At 39.8% G+C, this 23,454-nt stretch overlaps 2 protein-coding genes and 1 long non-coding RNA gene across 4 annotated transcripts; 2 read left to right on the forward strand and 1 right to left on the reverse strand.

The window, feature by feature from the left end:
• Positions 1–23,454, forward strand: part of LOC126582928 (NADPH-dependent diflavin oxidoreductase 1-like) — an 85,639-nt gene that overhangs the window by 14,084 nt on the left and 48,101 nt on the right.
• On the forward strand, positions 834–20,130 carry LOC126582926 (uncharacterized). Of its 3 annotated transcripts, none has more exons than XM_050247153.1 (8): positions 834–1,063; positions 1,569–1,870; positions 2,217–2,294; positions 15,477–16,181; positions 16,346–16,495; positions 17,380–17,481; positions 18,374–18,903; positions 19,370–20,130. In XM_050247153.1, exons 1-8 carry the CDS (start codon positions 849–851, stop codon positions 19,997–19,999), a joined length of 2,712 nt encoding a protein of 903 aa, XP_050103110.1. In that variant the 5' UTR covers positions 834–848; the 3' UTR covers positions 20,000–20,130. The 3 variants fall into 3 exon arrangements, with proteins under 3 accessions (XP_050103110.1, XP_050103112.1, XP_050103111.1); XM_050247155.1 differs by having other exon boundaries at positions 928–1,455; XM_050247154.1 differs by having other exon boundaries at positions 932–1,063; positions 1,351–1,870.
• LOC126582935 (uncharacterized) lies at positions 10,652–11,285 on the reverse strand. Its single transcript, XR_007609629.1, has 3 exons — positions 11,089–11,285; positions 10,908–11,005; positions 10,652–10,824 (listed from the first exon to the last, which is right to left on the reverse strand). It is a non-coding gene; the product is annotated as an uncharacterized LOC126582935 (long non-coding RNA).

The following is a 23,454-nucleotide window of genomic DNA, read 5'->3' on the forward strand; positions in this document are numbered from 1 at the left end:
CCTCAAAAGAAGAGATTAAACTATATACGTGATGGGGAAAGCAAAGAAGACTCCACTATCAAATGTATCCAAGAGGGTTGTACATATATAATATTAACTACCCATTTCACGTGGAAAATAACTTTCTTGACAATTTTTAAAGTGAAAAGATACAAGTCTTACCTGCCTTACAAATAGACCAAAAAAAAAAAAAAAAGACAACACATCAAGGGTTAGGTTATACTTCGGTCTTTTTCTTTTGTAAAAATGTGATTCTTACGTGTCTTCGTAGTTGCTCAAGTTTCTCATCTGTGATCAATTAGGCACGATTGATGAAAGTGTATCTTCCTTAGAAGAAGAAAATTAAACCGTATACATGATGGGGAAAGCAAAGAAGGCTCCACTATCAAATGTATCTAAGGTTGTACATATATAACATCCACAACTAATTTCATGTGGAATATAATTTTCTCTACAATTTGTAAAAGGAAAAGATAAAGAGTCTTACTTGTCTAACAAGTAGACCAAAAAAAAAAAAAGACACATCAAAGTTGAGATTATACTTAACTTTTTCTTTTGTGAAATTGCGATTCACCGTATACATGATGGGGAAAGCAAAGAAGGCTCCACTGTCAAATGTATCCAATAAGGTTGTACATATATAACATCTATCACTAATTTCATGCGGAATGTAATTTTCTCTATAATTTGTAAAAGGAAAAGATAAGAGTCTTACTTGTCTTACAAGTAGACCAAAAAAAAAAAAAAAAAGACAACACATCAAAGTTGAGATTATACTTGTCTTTTTCTTTTGTGAAAGTGCGATTCTTACTTGTCTTTGTCGTTCAAGTTTTTTATCTCATGTTAGAATGAAATTCTTCCAAGTCTCTTTAAATTTCTCTCCATTCTTCCCATTTGATTTCAATTTTTTTATCTTCCATATCTTGTTATCATTTTGGGGACATATTTTCCAATTTGTTTATATCTTGGATTGTAGGTTCTTCCTTGTCAGATCGGGATTTTGGTTCGTTTTCGTTCTTGGATCTTGTTGCTTCCCCTTTGGTTACCCTTTATTGAAAATCAGGTAAAAGGTGATCGAGTTGAGTTGGAAGTTAAAAATTCGAAATATAAACACACATACTATGATTTCTTCTCTTGTTCTCGGCTTAGCAAAATCAGTGTCGTATCCATATCCCATCATATCTTATCAATGTGCACATACAGGTTTCTGTGCTTCGTAGTGTTGAAATTTATTAGTTATTATTTTGCTAGCGGGCTTTACTTTTCAGTTTGAGTATTTTTTTCCCCCTTCAGCTCTGCCTCTGCACGCTGTCTTTATAAACACATAAGCTGAAAATCTTTGGTCTACAGTAGTTCCTGTTGGGCACTTTCTTATGGAACCTATTTTTGCATTCTGTTTTTCGTCGGTGGGAATGCTGGCGGTGGTGAAGAGAACTGAAGAGGAAGGGCGAGCATGTAGAAGAAACACCAACGACCAAAGCTTCTTATTTAAAATTAAGAAATATTTGCCTTTTTTTTTCTTCACATACGCTTGATTAACGTAAAATCTCGTTGATTAAATTGTACAGATTGAACATGACAACTACAATTGTTCCTACACTTCTTAACCGTAAAAACTATGACGATTGGAGTTCTCGGATTAAGAGCTACTTGTTGGCCGAAGATCTTTGGGACGTTGTCGAACGCAAGTATGACAACAACAACAACGAGGCTTTGAGGAAGAAGGATGCTAAAGCCTTATATGCAATCGAGAATTCTTGCGGGAAAGATGCGTATAAACTTATCAAGGACGCAGACACGGCCAATGGCGCATGGGATACTTTGCAAGAAACTTTGAGACCAGCATATAATCGATCATCAGATGAACAAGGTACGTACATACATATTGAAGAAAGTTGAAGTTCTACCAAAAATTCAACTGGCAACCCACACAACATCTTATAAGTCATTGTAAGGTTTATTCTTTCACCGATGTAAGATTCTTTTACCTTCGTATCCTCACATATATCCATATCCACACATGCAATCAAGAATTCTCACAATGTGATGTGTTACATAATTATTATGTACTGGAAACTGCAGCACATCAAAGTATGCACACCAATTATTTCTTCAGTACTACTTTTACACAGAGCAATTTGTACGAAGGGATAAGAAAAGGAAAGTTAGGAATTGAATGGCATCCATCATCTAAACGTCAAGATTTTCATTTTCAGGTATGAAGACAATTGTTGAAGCGTATATGTCTCTGACTCTGACCCCACTGGTGGTAATGGAAGAAGGGCGCACTGGAGGTATATATATATATACACCATGATCCTAACATATTAAGATTTTTAACCACCACGAGGTGGTACAGTGGTTGGAAACGAATTTCAGGCTCGCATTTCACACGGTATGTTTTAGGTTCGATTCCTGATACTGGTGAATCACACGATGATGATCAAGGAGAGATGCCTCTGTAGTCTTTTTGATCCACGAAATGATAGATTACTGTGGTGAAACCATTTGCTAGTCTTCTTTTAAGAAAAAACAAATTAAGATTTTTATATAATTCTATTTCATGATATAAATTTTAGGCCCAATATGGCTCAGCACTAACATTACACGTGGTGTCTTCAACTTAATCAGGCACCTATATTATTTTGGTTTTGTCCAGTAGATAGAATGTGGAAATGCAGGACTGGTACTAATTAACAGCTTTATCAATAATCCATTCTCTTTTAATTCATCTACCGTAGAATTTCCCATTTGTTTTCAAATTGTATTTTGTTTGTACCATACTTGACCAATCCCGAAACTACCGAGCACCGGCCAACGCTATACTGTCAAGGACCCAGAAGAGTTCCCCTCCGACCAGGAGGCCAATCACTACTCGACACGTGTCAAGATTAGAAGCCAATCAGAGCGCAGCACGTGTCAACATCAAGAACCAATCATAACATGACACATGTCAATGTGACAAAGCTACAAGTTTTTCTATAAATAGGGGTCATTCCCCCACAATATGGCCTAATGCCATTTTGTGTTAAATCATTCACAAGAACTCACTAAATTGAGAGCTTGATCCTTTGTACTTGTGTAAGCCCTTCACTACTAATAAGAACTCATCTACTCCGTGGACGTAGCCAATCTGGGTGAACCACGTACATCCTGTGTTTGCTTCTCTGTCTCTATTCATTTACGTACTTATCCTCACTAGTGACTGAAGCAACCAAGCAACCAAGCGAAGGTCACAAAACCTGACACTTTCTGTTGTACCAAAGTCTTCGCTGATTTTGTGCATCAACATTTGGCGCCGTCTGTGGGAAACGACACTTATTCCTACTCTCTTCAGCTGTGTCAAGCTGGTTTCTATCATTCGTACACTTTCTTTTGACCAGGCATCCCTCTCCAACATGGGAAGCGAAGGAAGCCACAGCACACAGAATGACACCCCCCTTGCACATAGTGCGAAACAACGAAAGAAGGAAGGAAAACGAGTTCTTCTTCAAGCTAAAGTCGATGAGTTGGAAGCTCAGAACAACAAGATAGCAATGAAGAATGAGGTCCTCCAGGAGCAATATGAGAAGCTCTTCGAGACACTCCACGAAGCTAGGCAAGCTCAGACACGCGAGCTTGTTGCCCCCGTGGAAGTCAACCATCAACTGGGTGCCCTCCAACATGGAGGGTCACATGCATTCGACATAGATATCCCTGATAGGGAACAGATTACCCCTCGACCTGATAATCAACATGAGGCTTCTCTTAACCCAGTTGCTTCAACCCGAACCATGAGAAGTGGAGGGAGACACCTCTTTACTGAAGGGGCAGAAGGATCGAAAGCCGTCTTTCGCGATTGTCGGGATTTCCTGAGGCAACGTCGAGAGAATTCCATCCATATAAGCTCAAAGATTAATGACCCAAGGATTTCTGAGAGACTCGGTCCCCTGCCACGGCCCAAGCTGGCCACCAATTTGGGGAAGGGGCAACAAGTCCCAGAGAGACATGAGGGTACAGGGGACTCAGAGGTGTTCCGACAGACATACCCTGGAAGCCAGTACAGCGAGTCCAGGGAAAAATCACATGCCCTTGATCAAACCTTCCTAATTCCAAGAGGAGATGGAGATTTACGAAAGAAAGCTCCAGTGACACATAACTCCGCTCAGGACCCCCTTGTCCTACAACTTCTTGAGGAAGTAAACAAGTTGAAGGCTGAACGTCAGGCTGAAATACCTGACTGGAACCAACCCAGGCCTGGCCCTCTTACAAGGAGGATCCTCAACACCCCCCTTCAAGCAAAGACAAAGCAAAAGCTTGGCTTGCAACTTTATACTGGAAAAGAGGACCCGATTGAGCACCTTAACCTCTTTGAGTCCACCATGGCATACCGGATGCACACCGACGAAGAGCGATGTCTTCTCTTCCCCTCCACCCTCTCTAGTGGAGCTCTAAATTGGTATTGTCGTCTTACACCTGAGACGGTAGACTCATTTGAGGAATTGAGGAAACTATTTGTTTCCCAACACATTTTCCAAACCGATCGCTTGCACTCTGCAGATGACTTGTACACTATCCGCCAGAAGCCAGACGAGTCATTACGTATGTATGCTGGCCGCTTCAGCCATGAATACTCCCGGTGTGCCGAGGCAGACGACAAGACTGCCCTCAAAGCCTTCACGGCAGGCCTACGTGATTGTTTCTTTAAATACATGATCAATGCCAATACTTGGAAGACTTACTCTGAGGTGATGGCGCAGGCTTATAACCATGCCTCCGCCGAGGCAAAGACATATCAGGAGAAACCCCCTACAACCATCCTTTATCAACAAGTGGGAGGTGGAAGCCAGACTCACCTAAATGAGAAGACCTCGACTTTCCAAACAGCAGTGGCACCTCCCCATGCCTTGCATAATGCTTCACCGAATCAACAGACATATCAATTTCAAGGCAAGAGGAAGGATTTCCATCCTCACCACTCTCCTTTCAGTAAAAAGAGTAAGGGACACTATCCCGATAACCAAGGGTATCGCCACAATAACGCTCGCCCCCAGGCAGTCAATGCAGTGGGTCAAACCCGCGTCAAGATACCCCCTACCCCAAGGTATGAGACATACACGCCCTTGAATGCCACATGCGCGGCCATTTACCCCAGCATAGCTCACCTGATACCAAAGCCAAAGCCGAGGCACCCAGATTACACGCCCCCGAATAACGCGGGCATGTTTTGTTGCTACCATGAGCATAACGGCCATGATAGCGAGAAATGTATCATCCTCCGTGATCGTATTGAAGCTTTGGCACGAGAAGGAAAAATTGATCAATTCCTCCTTCACCCTCAAAGGGATAACCGTAACCAACGCCAGGTGAATGTCATATATTCCATAAGCGGCGGCACACCCATATCTGAATCTTCCAATAGGGCCATGAAAAACAGTGAACGAATTCTGAGGCCTGGTCACCAAGTGTTTCACGTGGAAGACATCAGGGGAGGGAAGTATCAAAAGCCTAACTGGGATCCGATATGTTTCTACCCTGAGGAAGAAAGAGGCATCATCTACCCTCATAACGACCCATTGATCGTGGAGGCTCACATAGCCAACTTTGATGTTCGACGAATCCTCGTAGACACAGGGGCTTCGGTCAATATCATGTTTGCCGAAGCTTTCAGGGCACTCAGTGTAGCTGAACACTTGCTCGATCGCTCGATTTCTCCTCTGATAAGCTTCTCCGGTGATATCGTGCAACCCTTAGGGAGCATACATTTACCCTTTACTATTGGTACAGGCCCTTACACGGCTACCATTACCACTAACTTCCTAGTGGTTGACTGCCCAACGGCATACAATGTCATATTTGGGCGCACATGCATCAATGATCTCAAGGCTATGGTATCCACGCATATGCTGTTGATGAAATTTCCAACCCCCCATGGCAACGGCTACATCAGAGGAGATCAGCTTAGTGCACGATCATGTTACAACACTTCAGTTAAGCAACAACACTTGCCCGGACCCAAGGAAACCCTGTCTGTACATGACCAAGTCACAAAGACCAGCCTAGATGAAGCGAACTTGGATCTTCCTGATAGCAACAATCAACCCGATGATCCTCGAGATGACTCTTTCACCTAGCAAGCCCAACCTGCTGAAGAGTTGGAGAAGGTACCTATCTCAAGAGATTATCCAGATCGCATGGTGAAGATTGGCACCACATTGTCACCACCCCTTCGGTTAGCATTGATATCTTTTTTGAAAGAGAACACTGAAGTCTTCGCCTGGTCATACGAGGACATGCCAGGCATCTCTCCCGATGTCATCTGTCATCGTTTGAGTATTGACCCCAAGATCAAGCCGGTGAGACAGAAGCGAAGATCTTATGACGCTGAACGATACGAGGCAATGAAAGCAGAAGTTGAAAAACTCAAAGGCATAGGCTTTGTCCGCGAAGTCAATTACCCGACATGGGTAGCAAATGTGGTCCTTGTTAAGAAAAATCCGACCAAAGAAAGTCTTTTGCTTCAAAAGGTCTTGTGGAGAATGTGTGTTGACTACACCGACCTAAACAAAGGGTGTCCGAAAGATAGCTTCCCTCTTCCTCTTATTGACAGACTTATAGACTCTACGGCCGGGTGTGAACTCCTGAGCTTCATGGATGCTTACTCAGGATACAACCAAATCCTCATGAACCCTTCGGATCAAGAACACACAGCCTTCACTACCGACAGAGGACTATACTGCTACAAAGTCATGCCTTTCGGCCTAAAGAATGCAGGAGCGACTTATCAGAGACTAGTCAACTCAATGTTCGCCGAGCAGATTGGGAAGAGCATGGAAGTTTACGTTGATGATATGTTAGTCAAGAGCAAACATGCTGACCAACACATCACCAACCTATATGAAACTTTCACTATTTTGAAGAGGTATCGAATGAGGTTAAACCCCAACAAATGTGCCTTCGGCGTAGGCTCTGGCAAATTCTTAGGTTTCATGATTAGCCAACGAGGCATTGAAGCTAATCCCGAGAAGATCAAAGCAATCCTCGACATGAAGGAACCGGTAACTTCAAAGGACATCCAGAGCCTTACTGGCAAGGTGGCAGCCTTAACCAGGTTCATTTCTAAGGCCACAGACAAATGTGCTCCCTTTTTTAAAGCACTTAAGGGAAGTAGGAAGTACATTACATGGACTGATGAATGTGCCGAGGCATTCAAAAACCTCAAGGAGTACATGAGTAAAGCCCCTCTACTCTCCAAGCCCGAGGTAGGAGACATTCTCATTATCTACCTATCGGTATCAGCTTCAGCCGTAAGTTCCGTTCTCATTCGAAAGGATGGGAATATTGAGCGACCTGTCTACTACGCTAGCAAAGCCTTACAAGATGCGGAGACACGGTACTCTAACATTGAGAAATTGGCTCTGGCATTGGTCATGTCTGCTCGAAAACTCCGCCCTTACTTCCAAGCGCACTCCATCATCGTGCTTACCAATTATCCTCTTCGACAGATACTCCAAAGTCCTGACACTTCAGGGCGAATGATCAAATGGGCAATAGCGTTGGGTGAGTTTGACATCTCCTACCAACCAAAGCCAGCTGAGAAGGGCCAAGCAGTAGCAGATTTCATCGCCGACTTCACATATCCTGTTGACATTGCTTCTACACCTGAAGCAGTAGCTTCATTACCATCGGAAGCTCAGAAAGTAGAATCAACGACCTCAGCATGGAGTCTGTATGTTGATGGCTCATCCAACCAACAGGGCTGTGGAGCGGGACTAGTCTTGACTACGCCCGACAAAGTAGCAATGGAGTATGCTCTTCGTTTCAAATTCAAGGCATCAAACAATGAGGCCGAGTATAAAGCCCTTCTAGCAGGATTACGTTTGGCCAAACACCTCGGGGTTAAACAAATTGATATTTTCAGTGACTCCCAATTAGTGGTCAACCAGGTTACCAACAACTTTGATGCTAAGGACAGCTCCATGGCAGCATATCTTGCGCAAACACAACTTTTGCTCAAGCACTTCCACTACCAGATCACCCAAGTTCCTCGAGCGGCAAACAGTCATGCAGACGCCCTGGCTCGCCTCGCCTCAGCTGTGGAAGACAAGATTGAAAGAAAAATTCATGTCGAACTGTTGGCAACACCAAGCACCATGGCCGCAGAAGTATGCAACTTACAACGTAGGGATAGTTGGATCACCCCGATCTATAATTTCCTTGCTCATGGCACCCTCCCAAATGATAAAGTCCAGGCTAAGCAAATTCGATACAAGTCTACCCGCTACCTGATCATCAATGATCAACTCTATAAGCGAGGTTTTAGCCTGCCATACTTAAGGTGTCTTACGCCTGCCGAGGCGGAAATCGTCCTTCGGGAAATACATGAGGGAGTCTGTGGAGATCATGCTGGATCTCGGTCCCTAGCACACAAGACTTTTCGCCAAGGATATTACTGGCCAACACTCCACCAGGATGCCATCAAAGTATCCCGCTCATGTGACAAATGTCAACGATATGCGGCTATTCCTCATTCCCCTCCAGAGCCTCTTACTCCTATGATCAGCCCTTGGCCCTTCGCCCAGTGGGGACTTGATTTGATCGGCCCAATGCCGGCAGGGAAGGGCAAAGTCTGTTACGCAGTCGTTGCAGTGGACTACTTCACAAAGTGGGCCGAAGTAGAACCCTTGGCAACCATTACTGGGGCAAAGATAGAAGACTTCGTGTGGAAGAACATCCTTTGTAGATTCGGCATTCCCAATGCGATAGTCACTGACAATGGGCGACAGTTTGACAACAAGAAGTTCAGGTTGTTCTGCTCTAAGTTCAACATCAACTTATGCTTTGCCTCTCCAGCTCATCCCCAGTCTAATGGACAAGTTGAGGCCATCAACAAAATAATCAAGCGCACTTTGAAAACCAGCTTGGACAAAGCTAAAGGCTGTTGGCCAGAATTTGTACCCCAAGTTCTTTGGTCATATCGCACTTCATATCGGACTTCAACAGGAGAAACTCCATTCTCACTTGCCTTTGGCACAGAGGCGGTTGTCCCTGTTGAGCTCGAGCAAGCAACATTCCGAGTCCAGAACTACATTCAAAGTGAAAATGACAAACAACTCACCCTCAACTTGGATTTAGTCGAGGAACACAGAAACCAAGCTCACTTGAGGAATGTCGCCTACAAGCAGCGCATCTCCAACTATTATGACTCTAGGGTCAAGCCTCGTTCTTTCAAAATAGGAGACTGGGTCTTAAAGAAAAGATTACTCTGCGACAGAGTCCCGAGTGAAGGCACACTTAGTCCAAACTGGGATGGACCGTATGAAGTCATTGGCATCAGTCGCCCTGGCTCTTACACACTTAGAAGCTCCGATGGCAAGACCCTTGGCCATCCATGGAACGCTGATCACTTGAAGTACTACTACAAATAGACTCACGATGTACAAGTGTTGAGCTATAGCCGTTCGGCATCCTATGTAATGAAGGCCATTTGGCAATGAATTCAATAAAGAGGTAATTTAGCCAACTCAGCCCTCACTCTTTTACATTCATAGCAAGCGATGCCGGAACCCTTCTCAATCAGAAAGCAATCTGTCTTCCACAGTCACTACAAAACAAGCAAATGAAGACCGTGTCAAGCGCCAAAAAAAAAAAAAAAAAAAAAAAAAAACAACTTCATCCAAAAAGCTTCACCCGAAAAGCTTCACCTCCAAAGCTTCACCCACAAAGCTTCACCTAAAAAGCTTCACCCAAAAAGCTTCACCATCAAAGCTTCACCTAAAAAGCTTCACCCAAACAGCTTCACCTAAAAAGCTTCACCCAAAAAGCTTCACCATCAAAGCTTCACCTAAAAAAGCTTCACCCAAAAAGCTTCACCCGAAAAGCTTCACCTAAAAAGCTTCACCCAAAAAGCTTCACCCGAAAAGCTTCACCTAAAAAGCTTCACCCACAAAGCTTCACCTAAAAAGCTTCACCCAACAAGCTTCACCCGAAAAGCTTCACCTCCAAAGCTTCACCCACAAAGCTTCAACACCAAAGCTTCACCTACAAAGCTTCAACACAAAACCTTGCTCCAAATAAACAAATTTTGTTCACAAAACCCAAGATGCCCTTGAACTTGTACAAAAACACTTGGGTAAACATAAACATTTTTTGTTTTACACCCACAAGGGCCCAAAATTTTCCTTCTTATTTATTCACTTATATATGTTCCCAAACATATTATAATAGATCCAACAACAAGCCAAAGTCCCAAATTTCATAATGGACAAAAGTACAAGCAATTCATCAATAATGAAGGTGCTACAAAAATTGGAATCTGCCCCAAAATAGAAATCCAACCCAAGAGACTTTTTCTCTCTCTCCCTCTTCCGCCTCCTTTCATCTATCAAATTTCTGCAACCTCTGCTCTTCTCCAATGGAGCTGAATTTTGGACACCCTATAGTTCTTGAGCATATGAACAACTTTCAAGAAGGAACCATTTCTGTTTGAGCGACGGAAATTAAAGTGTTGAAGCTCCAAACATGATAGTCGGCTTCTTGCAGATTTCGAAGCTGTTGTGATGTTTCGAAGATCTGGAAATATTTAACCGTTAGTTCATCCTGAATTTTTGATATGTTATGAAAGAGTCGATGAGGAACAACTTCAATGAAGAAAGCATACCGATCTGAACAAGAGAAAATGTAGTTTCGAAGCTCACAACAAATCTGACGGGTTGACAGACAAATAATAACCAGTCATTCATCATACCTGAATTTCTTGAGTTATACAGCTCCGAGGGATCTCAAATTTGGATATGTTGTAGTTCACAAGCTGAGGAACAACTTCAATGAAGAAAGCATACCGATCTGAACAAGAGAAAATGGAGTTTCGAAGCTCACAACAAATCTGACGGGTTGACAGAAAAATAATAACCAGTCATTCATCATACCTGAGTTTCTTGAGTTATACAGCTCCGAGGGATCTCAAATTTGGATATGTTGTAGTTCACAAGCTGAGGAACAACGTCAATGAAGAAAGCATACCGATCTGAACAAGAGAAAATGGAGTTTCGAAGCTCACAACAAATCTGACGGGTTGACAGAAAAATAATAACCAGTCATTCATCATACCTGAGTTTCTTGAGTTATACAGCTCCGAGGGATCTCAAATTTGGATATGTTGTAGTTCATAAGCTGAGGAACAACTTCAATGAAGAAAGCATGTTGATCTGAGCAAGAGAAAATAGAGTTTCAAAGCTCACAACAAATCTGACGGGTTGACAGACAAATGATAAACAGTCACTCATCATACCTGGATTTCTGGAGTTGTACTGCTCCGATGGCTCTCCAATTTGGATATGTTGTAGTTAAGGAATTAACGAACAACTTTCATGAAGACAACTTTGTGATTCGACCTACAGATGATGGTGTTATGTTGAAAAACAATTCCGGTTGATAGGGGAAATGAAAAACAATTCCACCAAAGAAACATCATTATGATGTTTCATCATTATGGTGTTTTCATCATTATGATGCTTTCATCATTGTGATGCTTCCATCATTGTGATGCTTCCATTATGATGTTAATGCACCAACGGTTACACCTTCTGCAATTCCACTTATTCGGGCCTAGCAACCTTCATCAACAAAATCTATGAAGAAAACGTCCGGGGCTACCACTTAGAAAACAAAAGAATGAAGTTTTGGTACTTACGACATGGACTATTAGCAAGACACCTCATTCGTCAACTCCCTCGACTAGAGACTTGGGGGACTCCCACCATATGCTACTACGCCTTGGTACTCAAAAGTTCGTGACTACTCAGTGACTTGGATTTTTCAAGTCTCCAACCGAGAAGTTTTCCTCACTCGGGAAATTAAGGGAACACTACCTCAAACTACATGCTTCACTCACAAAGCTTCAACAATACAGGTTTCAACAAAAGCAAAAATTCAAAGAACTTTATGAAGAAGGCTTTGGTGTATTTAACACAATATGTTGAAATGAAGCAAAGCTTATTTATTAATATTTTCGATAAGCCACAAATATGTACATATACATGAGTCAAAATAAACAAACAAAAGGGAGCCTTCACAAAGGTTGCTTAGGGGAAGTCTCAGCAGTCGGTAGAGCCCCAGAAAGAGAAAGCACCGGAGGGTGGTTATCCGGAGCCTCAGTACTTGACAAAACCCCAGAAGGAGGAGGCATTGGAGGTTCATCATTTGAAGCTTCATTACCAGGTACAGCCCCAGAGGACGAAGGCAATAAATGCCTTTGGAACAAACCCACAAACCGCTGATGATCAAGTAAAACCTTACCATCAGATTCCTTCATCTGGTCAAGCTTCCTCTTCATGTTTGTAGCATAGTCATGGGCGAGCCGGTGCAACTGCTTATTCTCATGCTTGAGCCCTCTAATCTCCTGTTTGAGACTCATCACTTCAGCAGCCAATGATTCAACTTGGCGGGTTCTAGCAAATAGGCGTTGGGCCATATTAGACACAGAACCTGCACACTGAACACTAAGAGCCAGAGAGTCCTTAACAGCCAACTCATCAGACCGTTTGGAAAGTAGTCTGTTATCTTTGGGAGTGAGAAGGTTCCTGGCCACCACTGCAGCGGTCATATCATTCTTCATCACAGAATCCCCAACGGTAAGAGGACCAGTAGGGGATATGAAGGATGGGCGCCATATGTTGTTTGGAGAAGGCGTGGCTGTCTCTTCTCCAAGGTTCAAGTCAAAACGACGGTCGGAGGGTCCAGACATTTTCAAATGTGTTGAAGAAGGAAGAGGTCAGACAAATCAAGATCTTAGAAGTGCAAGAAATGAGCTTCTACTGGTAGAGATTCAAGTGTGCTGTGGAACTTAATGCCAGCCTCTATAAAAATCTGCACTCGACGGAGCTTCAGAAATCGAAGAGGCGTTTGCTTTCTCAAAAGCTGGGCTGCTCAGAGACCACGAGGGCCGATCTCAGAAATCGAAGAGGCGAATGCTTTCTCAAAAGCTGGGCTGCTCAGAGACCACGAGGGCCGATCTCAGAAATCGAAGAAGCACCTGCTTTTGCAGCCTCGTCAGCACCTGTCACATGCACAATCAGCTTTGCGGAAATTACGGGCAATCTGTCGAAGATTTCTGGTGAAGTAGAAAGCACGTGAATCTTACTGATCAATCACCGCTCTCCATATGCACCATCAACTCCTCGGGTACCACATATAACTTTGTCAAAGATCTCTGACAAAGTTTAGGCATGAGAATTTCGAAGTGCCAGCTACCCTACTATTACCCATAAGGGTAAAGGAACAGCACCACTGCTTGACAACTGGAAAGTCCCTATGTGTGTCGACCTCCGTGTTTTGTGGCAAGACAGGTTGGCAATAACGACCAACCTTTACTCACATTCGAGAAAAGACTCCCAACATAATTACTTTCTCAAAAACCGGAGTAGCACCGCTTTCCGAATCTCGAGAGTCAGATCCTCGACGGGATTGCTTGTTCAAAAACCGAAGAGGCACAACTCTCAGAACTTCGAGAGCCAGATTTCCTTAGATAAAGCTTGTCTGTAATCTCCACACGTAATATCAGCTTTCCAGATACCACATACCACTTTTTCAAAGTGCTCTGACAAAATTAAAACACGTGAAGCTGGCAGCTCCCACTACATTGCTGTGACCAAGAAGGGTAAAGGAATAGCATTACTACTTGTTATTGGGAAATCCCTATATACATTGACCTCCCTCCTCAACGGACAGGCAAACCTGCAAAAATGCTCAACCCTTTCTCGCATTCGAAAAGGCACCCTCAACATAACCTCTCGAAATACTCAGCTTTATTTCCCCCCGATAATACCTCAGCAAATAAGCCACACCAAGAACAAGAGTATCTCATATCATCAGGGTCGAAAGCAAGAGTATCCCATATCATGCTTTCTCCCTGTCTTTGTCTTTGTCCTTGTCCACACCTGCAGGACAAGGAGAAAGAGAGCAGTCAGTCGGAACCTGAAATCAAACCTCCAATTTGGAACTGACTGCCTGGAGCCTTTGCCTGGTTGCTTACTTAGCATTGCTCTCGAGTACTCATCCTCAACTGCTGTCAAGGTCACGAATTCCACCGGCAAATACCTCATGACAGTTGATCAGATATTGGCTCTTTACACTGAAGCTGCCAAGCGTGGATGAGTCACTATGAAGGAATGTTCTGAAGGACCATTTAAATGCAAAGGTTGCACACCACTTCTGCCATGCAAAAGATTGAAGCAGAAGGTTCAACGGTGAGCTGAAACAGATCACTACAGCACGACACCTTTCCATACCACATTCATTATTCCGTCAACAGCAAAAGTATCCCATATCATCAAGGTCGAACGTACTCTAGATTTGATGGACTTGTTTTGACCCTCAAATTTTTGAGTCGGCCTTATACTCTGAAGGGCACCAGAACACCCTCCAGCACAGTTCAAGAATAAGCCTGTGGAAAGTTACTTCTTCAAAAGCAAAAGTATCTCATATCATCTCTTATCCATTTGCTTCTCCTTATCCTGGCAGTTGAATGAGAGACAAGGAGAATGAGAACAATCAACCGGAAGCCGACGTCAAACCTCTGATCCTGGGTTGCTTACTTGGAAGTTTGACTGCTTACCTTGTCTGTCACCTCTTTCGGCAGATCTCCTAGCTCGGCGACTTGGGGGACTCCTACTATAGGGTTTGTATCACACTTGACTAAGCCCGAAACTACAACTAAGCTTCAAGTGAAATTGATACATTACCTTGTGCGTCAACATCAGCTAAATACACCATTCCCGGATGGAGGAAAAGTACTTCCAGAGAAGGGCAGATGAAGATCAGACCACACTTCGGTACTTAGAAGTTTCGTGATTACTCAAGGGATTGGATCTTGCAAGTCCCCAACCGAGGAGTTTCCCTCACTCGGGAACTTAGGGGAGCACTGTTTGTACCATACTTGACCAATCCCGAAACTACCGAGCACCGGCCAACGCTATACTGTCAAGGACCCAGAAGAGTTCCCCTCCGACCAGGAGGCCAATCACTACTCGACACGTGTCAAGATTAGAAGCCAATCAGAGCGCAGCACGTGTCAACATCAAGAACCAATCATAACATGACACATGTCAATGTGACAAAGCTACAAGTTTTTCTATAAATAGGGGTCATTCCCCCACAATATGGCCTAATGCCATTTTGTGTTAAATCATTCACAAGAACTCACTAAATTGAGAGCTTGATCCTTTGTACTTGTGTAAGCCCTTCACTACTAATAAGAACTCATCTACTCCGTGGACGTAGCCAATCTGGGTGAACCACGTACATCCTGTGTTTGCTTCTCTGTCTCTATTCATTTACGTACTTATCCTCACTAGTGACTGAAGCAACCAAGCAACCAAGCGAAGGTCACAAAACCTGACACTTTCTGTTGTACCAAAGTCTTCGCTGATTTTGTGCATCAACATATTTAATTATTTTCATTCAATTATGGGAAAGTTAGCAATTGACAAGCATGGCAGGGCATGATAATATCCGTGAAACTTTCGTCAAATATGTGGAGTCTAATGATTGGGATAATGCGATCGAGTTTCTTAGCCAACATCGCCAGCTAGGAAGTGAAAGAATTTTTCATGACCGTACAGCTCTTCACTGCGCAGTAAATGGGTTAAGCAAGTGCAGCGTGCGCAATATGGAACAGTTGATGGAGTTAATGGCAAAGAAAGACTTGGCAATACAAGATATCTTTGGCTGTACAGCTCTTCACGACGCAGTTTGTGATTCTAGAGAGTTCAGCGTGCGCATTGTGGAAAAGTTAGTGGACTTAATGGAAAAGAAAGACCTGGCAATACAAGACTTCCGTTGCCGTACAGCTCTTCACAACGCACTCTGTGAGCCTAGCAAGTTGAGCGTGCGCATTGTGAAAAAGTTGGTGGACTTAATGGAAAAGGAAGACTTGGCAATACAAGATGATCTTGGTCGCACAGCTCTTCATTATTTAGTAAGAGAATATCCAGAAAGGGTTGAAGTAGCCAAATGCATGGTTGATAAGAACTACAATTTACCTACCATTTTTACTACAAGTATGCCTCCAGTTGTCGTGGCTGAGATGCAGGAAAAAGGAAAAAGAATGGCTCGCTATCTCTATTCCCTCACTCCACGCCAAACACTAAGAGTTCGCGATGGAGCTCAACTTATTTCTAGCGGTTTTCTTCACAAGAGATTTGGTATAATTTTATAATTTTTCTCTGTATACTTGCAATATATACTGGTCCAGTTTCAAACATGACCAATTATTAATGCCAAACTTTTCTCAGTGTGATTTTTTTTGTTACAAATTTTTTCTGTATATTTACAATGTTCTTTTTTCACACTTGTATTATATATACAGATATTGTCTGGGATTTGATTCAACGTTATCCACTGTTGACCTTGGCTAAAGACCACAATGGAGATTTCCCCTTAGTAACATTGGTAAAAAACCGTTCAGCATTCTTAAGTGGAAGCCAACTCACCTTATGGGAAAAGTTGATCTATTATGGTTAGTACAAATTACAATATTGCTTTTTATTTTCTCGTCATATTTTCGTAACTGCAATTTTTCTAAAAGGAAAAAAATTGATACAAGTTTAAGTTTGTGATTCACTGTTAGTAATAGTCCACTTCTGTAAAGTTGGTCCAATGACTCGAATTATACATCAACATATTTTTATTTTCACACCAACATACCTCTAAAATTATAAACTGTTATAAATAGTTTTGAACCGATATCCAGTTCTATTCCTATTGATGCAATATATTCACATTTTTGTTTCACATTTTATATGAATTATACGTTCACATCTATGTTCCGTTGTTGAGAACCCTATTCCATTGCTTTTCTGACATGTATAGTATATTGTAGTTACTATATATAATTAATGAGTAATATGACAAATACGAAAGCTAGTAATACTATATTTATTATATTTTTCATATAACATTTAATTGTAACATCTTTCTAATAGAGGTTAGATATGACAATAGGACAGATTGGGTTTGGATGTGTTATCCATAACTGAACCTGTTTATGGGTAATAAAGATAAGGGTAATTCTATTGCGAATAATACTTATGTACACTTATGAGTGCACTTCCTTATTCACCAAATTGTAAATAATGATTTTTTTTTTTGTCACTGTAAACAATGATTTTCATTGTAGAATCGAAAACGTTCATATTTTTAGTCACTATCTAAAGATCATCTCTACAAAACATCAAATAAAGTAAAAATTGTTTGATCATTCATATGTATAAAATGAATCAAAGATTTGATAACAATTAACATACAAAAAAAAAAGAAAAAAAAAAAAATTAACATACAAATTTTGCTTCAGAAGAATATTTCTTTGAGTTAATGATTGGATTTGTGTTCTTATCTTGATAGGTATACGCATAAAACCTCTTCCTCCCATTAATGAAAATGGCCTGAGTGATCAAAGGCCTCTCTCAAACCAAAAAAAGAATCAAAGGCATCTAATCTCCTCAGGTATTTTACACGTCTGCAATGCAATTTGGTTTTTGTTAATGCCATGGTAAATTGTTTTATAATGCTACTACAAAAATATATGAACATCTTAATAAAAATTCTATTTTAATCCTTGTCTAAGATTAAAAACTAATTTTAATCCTTGTCATTAAATTGTAATTTTTGAATATTAAATAGGTTGTAATAATTATTGAGTTTTTTGTTTGTAGGTTATATATTGATTCTTATAAATAATAAAAATGTTATTTATCATTGTTCATACAATAAGAACAGTCATATATTATCATATAATTTTCATTGTGCATGAATTTCTCCATATATATGTATATGCATATTACGTATTTTTATTATTTATCATTGTTCATACAATAAGAACAGTCATATATTATCATATAATTTTCATTGTGCATGAATTTCTCCATATATATATGTATATGCATATTACGTACATATTGATACTATAGTTACATACCGACAAATTTGTACGGAAACATTCGTACCGATACTTCTGTACCTATGAATAAAATAAGGTACCGAAAGTTATGCCTAGATTGTTTTTGTTTTGTTGTTGAATTTTTTAATAATAATAATTTGAATTTTGAATGAATTTGTATCTATTAATATGATTGGAGCACAAAAAATATACATTAATTATGAATGGGTAAAGAATTTCAAATGGTAAGTTTATAAATAATAAGAATGTGCTATAATTACTTAAATATGGTAAGTTTTAAAAATAATGACTTATATTAGATTTTGAAAACCATTCAGGTTAAAATCTAAAAACAATCTTATTAAAGCCCTAAAATCTAAAAGCCCTTTTTTTTTGTTGTTTTATTAATAGTCAATATTAATTTAAAATGATTGTAATTGTTTTCTTGAATGAACATAGGAATAATCAATCGTATATATGAGATGAAATTGATGCATGAGCGGGTCCATCAGTTTTTACCTCTCATATTTAAAGCCGCAACGGATGTAGTTCCATCAGTTTCTACCCCTCACATTATTGAAGGCTTGCATGAAGCATTGCGTGTTGCAGCAGAATGTGGGCATGCAGAGTATTTTGTTCATAGGTTTAATGTCGGAATGGATGAGTCCTTTAAATCAAATGATGATGTTTACTCAATTTCATTAAATGATCAAGTGAACAGGACAAACCAGAGCATGTTCCATATTGCTGCTGAATGTCGTCACCACAAACTTTATAATCTTATATATGTCATCCATGAGTTGAGCCAAGAAAAAAAAGAAGATAAAGATGGCCAAAAACGATTCCGTCAAATGCAAGGGGCAGTGGGGCGGAAAGATTACTTTGGCAATAATGTGCTACATACTGTGGCAAGTATTACCTCAGTTTCACGGATTGATCACATTCGAGGCGCAGCTTTGCAAATGCAAAGAGAACTACAATGGTTCAAGGTGACTATTTATATATATATAAATGCTTATATTTATGAAATATATATTTTTCTAGTTTTTGTGGCTATATATGCTTATATTTATGAAATATATGTTGTTTATACACATTTTTGTGGCTATAGTTTTACTCTCATTATCTCATACTCCCTCCCTTATTTTGTTATTGTGTTTATTCAAATTTCAAAGAAAAAAAAAGAATGCAGAATTTATTTCCTTTAAAAATTAAAAATAAAGGTTTGTCGACATGCACAAGCATATTAGGAATACATTAAAATTTAAAAGGAAAACATTATTATGTAACTACGTACTATACTAATATCATATATGCTATACTAATATCATATACGGCTTAATTAATGATATTGGGTTATGTGGTGTCTCAAAGACCAAATGTTCAAGAATTAATATGAAGAGAGAAAGATTTCATAGTCACTTCCTTAAAATCTTTTGTCGCAAAAAAATGCAGGAGGTGGAGAGCGTTACAGATCCCAAAGATCGTGAATGTCTAAATGATGATGGTATGACACCACAAGAATTATTTAAGGAGAATCATAAAAAAATGGGGGAAGAGGCAGAAAAGTCAATGAAAGAAACAGCAACTTCGTGTACAGTTGTAGGTGCTCTCATTGTCACCATCATGTTTGCTGCAGCATTCACAGTTCCTGGTGGTAATGATGAAAAGACAAGTCTTCCTAAATTCTTAACTAAAAAAGTATTCACAGCATTTATAGTTTCGGATGCAATCTCGCTCTTTTCTTCAACAACTTCGGTTATCATGTTTTTAGGCATTCTCACGTCACGTTATTCTGAAGATGATTTCTTCAAATCTTTGCCCACGAAAATGATAATAGGCCTTTTCACCCTCTTCTTATCTATCACCACCATGATGATTGTCTTTTCTTGTGCCCTTTACATTATGCTTGACGGGAAATCGTCGATTGTTATTCCAATCATTTTGATTGCCAGTGTTCCAGTTGCCTCCTTCATCTCGATGCAATTTCCGTTGCTTGTCGACATATTTATTTTTACGTATGGACCAAGTATGTTTGGTGAGAACAACAAAACATGGTTTAAATTCCTCTGTGATCTTTATTAGTTATTTTTAAGAAGCTTGTAAAGTGAAGCCAATGTATGCGCTTTTTATTTAGCCAATTATATATGTGCTTTTTCTTTGGTTAATAATGTACGTTCTTTGATCTTAAAACAAAATTCAGTCTTCAATTTATATTTTTGGGCTTTCTTTTTGGGTGAATTTTTATTTTGAGTTAGTTACTAAGACAAGCTCTTTTGTAGCTTTTTTTTTTTTTTTTTTTTGTCGATAAAATGAATTCATTGAAGCTTAATTTGGGTTCTTCTTGGGTTTGGGGCATTTTATGATATGGGCTTTTACTCTTTTTCCCATATAGATTATCAATCGACAGAGGGTTGTAACAGAAATTGTTCATAATGGGTTTCTCAAGAGCAATGTTTAAAATATCGATGATATCGAAAATATCGGTAGTTCAAAAACATGGAAATTTCGATGGAAATATCAAGATATTATCGATATCGATAAAAATTGAATAAAAACTGATAGGGATTTTACTACTCATGTGAACGGGCTAAAAACTCCTATTATACTTGCAAGAATTACAAGGTTGTTGTAGTATAAACGGATATCGCAAGGTCGTTCTTCACAGGGATTATTAAATAATTCGAAACAAACCAAATTTCAATTAATTATTGTAAAGTAGAAATTGGGATGATTGATTTTATAACCTATTTAAATTAAAAACGAATTTAACTATTAAAGATAAGACAATTTGCAATATTAAAACTAGAGGGAAAAGAAAACAGTTTTGGGAGAAATCAAATTAAGAAAGCACTAGGGTTCCACCTTCACCTAGCAATCCTATGAACTTTTACCAATTACTCATGATTTACACATGCCACTTTGAAGGTTAGATTTTTCTAATTCATATTCTACTTGGAACCTCCAACATAGAACGTATATCTAACATGCAACTCGTCCGGACGTTCAGATCAAATCTGAACATGAAAGACTCATTATGCTTTATGAAAACCCTTTGAAAAACCATGCAACCCTTAAGACGTGGTATTCATCCTAAGTGAAATTACAATTATTAATCACAAGAAGCCAGCGTCAATTTCAGGGAACCTTCCGACCAAAATTGCATCAAATTACTTTTCTAAAAATCCTAATGGTGATCAGGCATTAAGACAATTAGATAGTTTTTATCCCGGTGATTAACAATTCAAAGTATGCATGCAATCAATCATAAGCAATTAAATAAAAATCACATATTCATGCTAAGGCTCAAGGCTTCGCCCTAGCAAAAGAATTTAGTTACGCATATTCATAATTGAAATCATAGAAAATATTAGTAAGAAAATGATTGAAAGCACCTTCAAGTAGAAATTCTCCAAAACCCTAGCAGTTCTCTTTGTCTCCAAAATTGCATAAAATAAAGCGTAGAGAAATATGGTAGACGGCCAAGCAAAATATCTGCTAAGCCACCACACAAACCCTAAAAATAGGTAGACGGCCAAGCAATATATCTGCTATTCCTCCTAGGAAACTAAAATTAATAATCAAATAAAATAGGAAACATTACCCTAAATTAAATGGTAAAATTCGCCTAAAATCTGAACAGCCACATTTTGGACCCATAAGCTGCTCCAAAATTGGCCTAATATAGCTGGGTTTAATGTTTAGAATATTATAAACACTTCTCTAGAAGGCCACGAACCCATCCGAGGTCATCTTGGGCTCAAAAAACGCAATTTAAGCTCAAAAACGTCATTTTCCAGCACTGCGTATCGCTCCTTTATTTTATCACCAGAAAATAACCGCTTGGTAAAAAAATCCTAAATTTTGATACGATCAAGCTAAGTTACTCATGAACGTCCTCCAACTAGAATTACTCCAAAATTCGTCCATTTGGTCATATTTTACTCCAGAGGAAGTCGAAAGTCTTATATTGAAAATACAATTCAAAGTATCAAAATTCTTCCAAAATATTAACCAAAATACACTAAGATTAGGGTCAAATATATAATATAAAATCTACTCATAAAAAACCAAGGAAATTGTAAGAAAACTTGGAAATTTTTATTGAAACTTTATCATGTTTATTTAGTCAATTATCTATTAGTTTATCACAAAAAATTGGAAGGAAATGCATTGCATGATGGATTTAACTGATTTAAGTTGATTATATAGCGAGCTAGCAAACATTGTGAGTGTAGAAAATATGTAGTAATTAATGAAAGAAGTTTAAACACACCATAATAATTTATATATAGTGAATTAGTTATCAGCAATAGTTTAGTGGTTAAACTTAGGATGCATTTGTTTCACCGGACTATCTCGGACTAGATTAAGTTCAGGAACTAAATTGGATTGGCTTGACATAGATTAACTAGTATAAGAATAATTGAACGTTTGGTACATTGTCTGACTAAATCATAGACTAAATTATTTTTGGGATCTAAATATTTTTTTGTCATTTCTTTATTTCTCTCCCGTTCTTTCTTATCCTTTCTAAATGCTTCTTGTTCCTTTCTTCTTCTTTTTTGTCAAAGCTTCTCCGTTCCTTTCTACTCATTCCTTTTCTTTTTCCTTTTCTCTCCCCCACTTTCTTATCCTTTCCAGATGCTTCTTGTTCCTTTCTTTTTTTTGGTCAAAGCTTCTCCATTTGTTTCTACTCATTTCTTTTTTTACCTTTCCTTTCCAAATTCAAGAACTAGGTACAAGTCGATGAACCCCAACTAGATAAAAGATTTACCGATCGAAGCAGACATTGGAGTTGCAGATGGTGTAGTCGAGCGCAAACGCACATATCGACGTCGGCGTCGAGCTTTGGGTGAACACCAATTTGGATTTGCTTACCCAGAAAGGCACCACCGCAGTTGAGCAGGACGAGGAGAGAAAGGAGAGAGAGTGAGTGAGAGACAGTAAATGTAACACCCCAACCCCCAAATATAATGTTTAATTTCATATTTCCCCAAATATTTATGGAAACTATCAATTCAGTCCTAATTTCCTTTACCCAATCCGGATCTACACTTAAGATTATTTTCTCTCTCAAACTGCCACGTGGCAGCACCCCAACAATCCATATTCTTCTCTTTCTGTCCCTTACCCCGTAACCCCTTCTGTATTCTTCTTTCTTTTCTGCATTCTCTATCTCTCTCTCTCGAAACTCTCATCTCTCTCTTTTCTCTCTGCACCGAGACCCACATACACACACGTACACCATCGCACCTGCTCGAGGAAGACACCCATCGTCATTAGCAACCTCATCTTTCTCCCTCTCCTTCTCGTCTCTACAACTTGACGAACGCAGGAACCCTCCGGCGAGTTTCTTGAATTTCTCTGGTTAGGTTTTTGGGACGAAATCGGCTCGGAAATAGGCACACCCATCTCCGGCAAGGCCGTGGGTGTCGAGAGGTTTTCCGACCACCACAGGTCGTTTCACGGTAAACAGAAGGTATAAACGCACTCCTCTCGCCTTGTGCTTTCGTTTGGTACCTAGATCGGGGTCTAGG

This window comes from Malus sylvestris, chromosome 9, assembly GCF_916048215.2.
Source record: "Malus sylvestris chromosome 9, drMalSylv7.2, whole genome shotgun sequence".
NCBI lineage: Eukaryota > Viridiplantae > Streptophyta > Magnoliopsida > Rosales > Rosaceae > Malus > Malus sylvestris.

What these genes read in the sequence shown, in the direction of transcription:
- LOC126582926 (XM_050247153.1), top strand. Translation starts at nt 849, where the DNA reads ATGAAATTCTTCCAAGTCTCTTTAAATTTCTCTCCATTCTTCCCATTT. An exon ending in TACCCTTTATTGAAAATCAG is followed by an intron (nt 1,064 to 1,568) that starts GTAAAAGGTGAT and finishes TAAATTGTACAG; the next exon opens with ATTGAACATGACAACTACAA. An exon ending in GAGAACTACAATGGTTCAAG is followed by an intron (nt 18,904 to 19,369) that starts GTGACTATTTAT and finishes AAAAAAATGCAG; the next exon opens with GAGGTGGAGAGCGTTACAGA.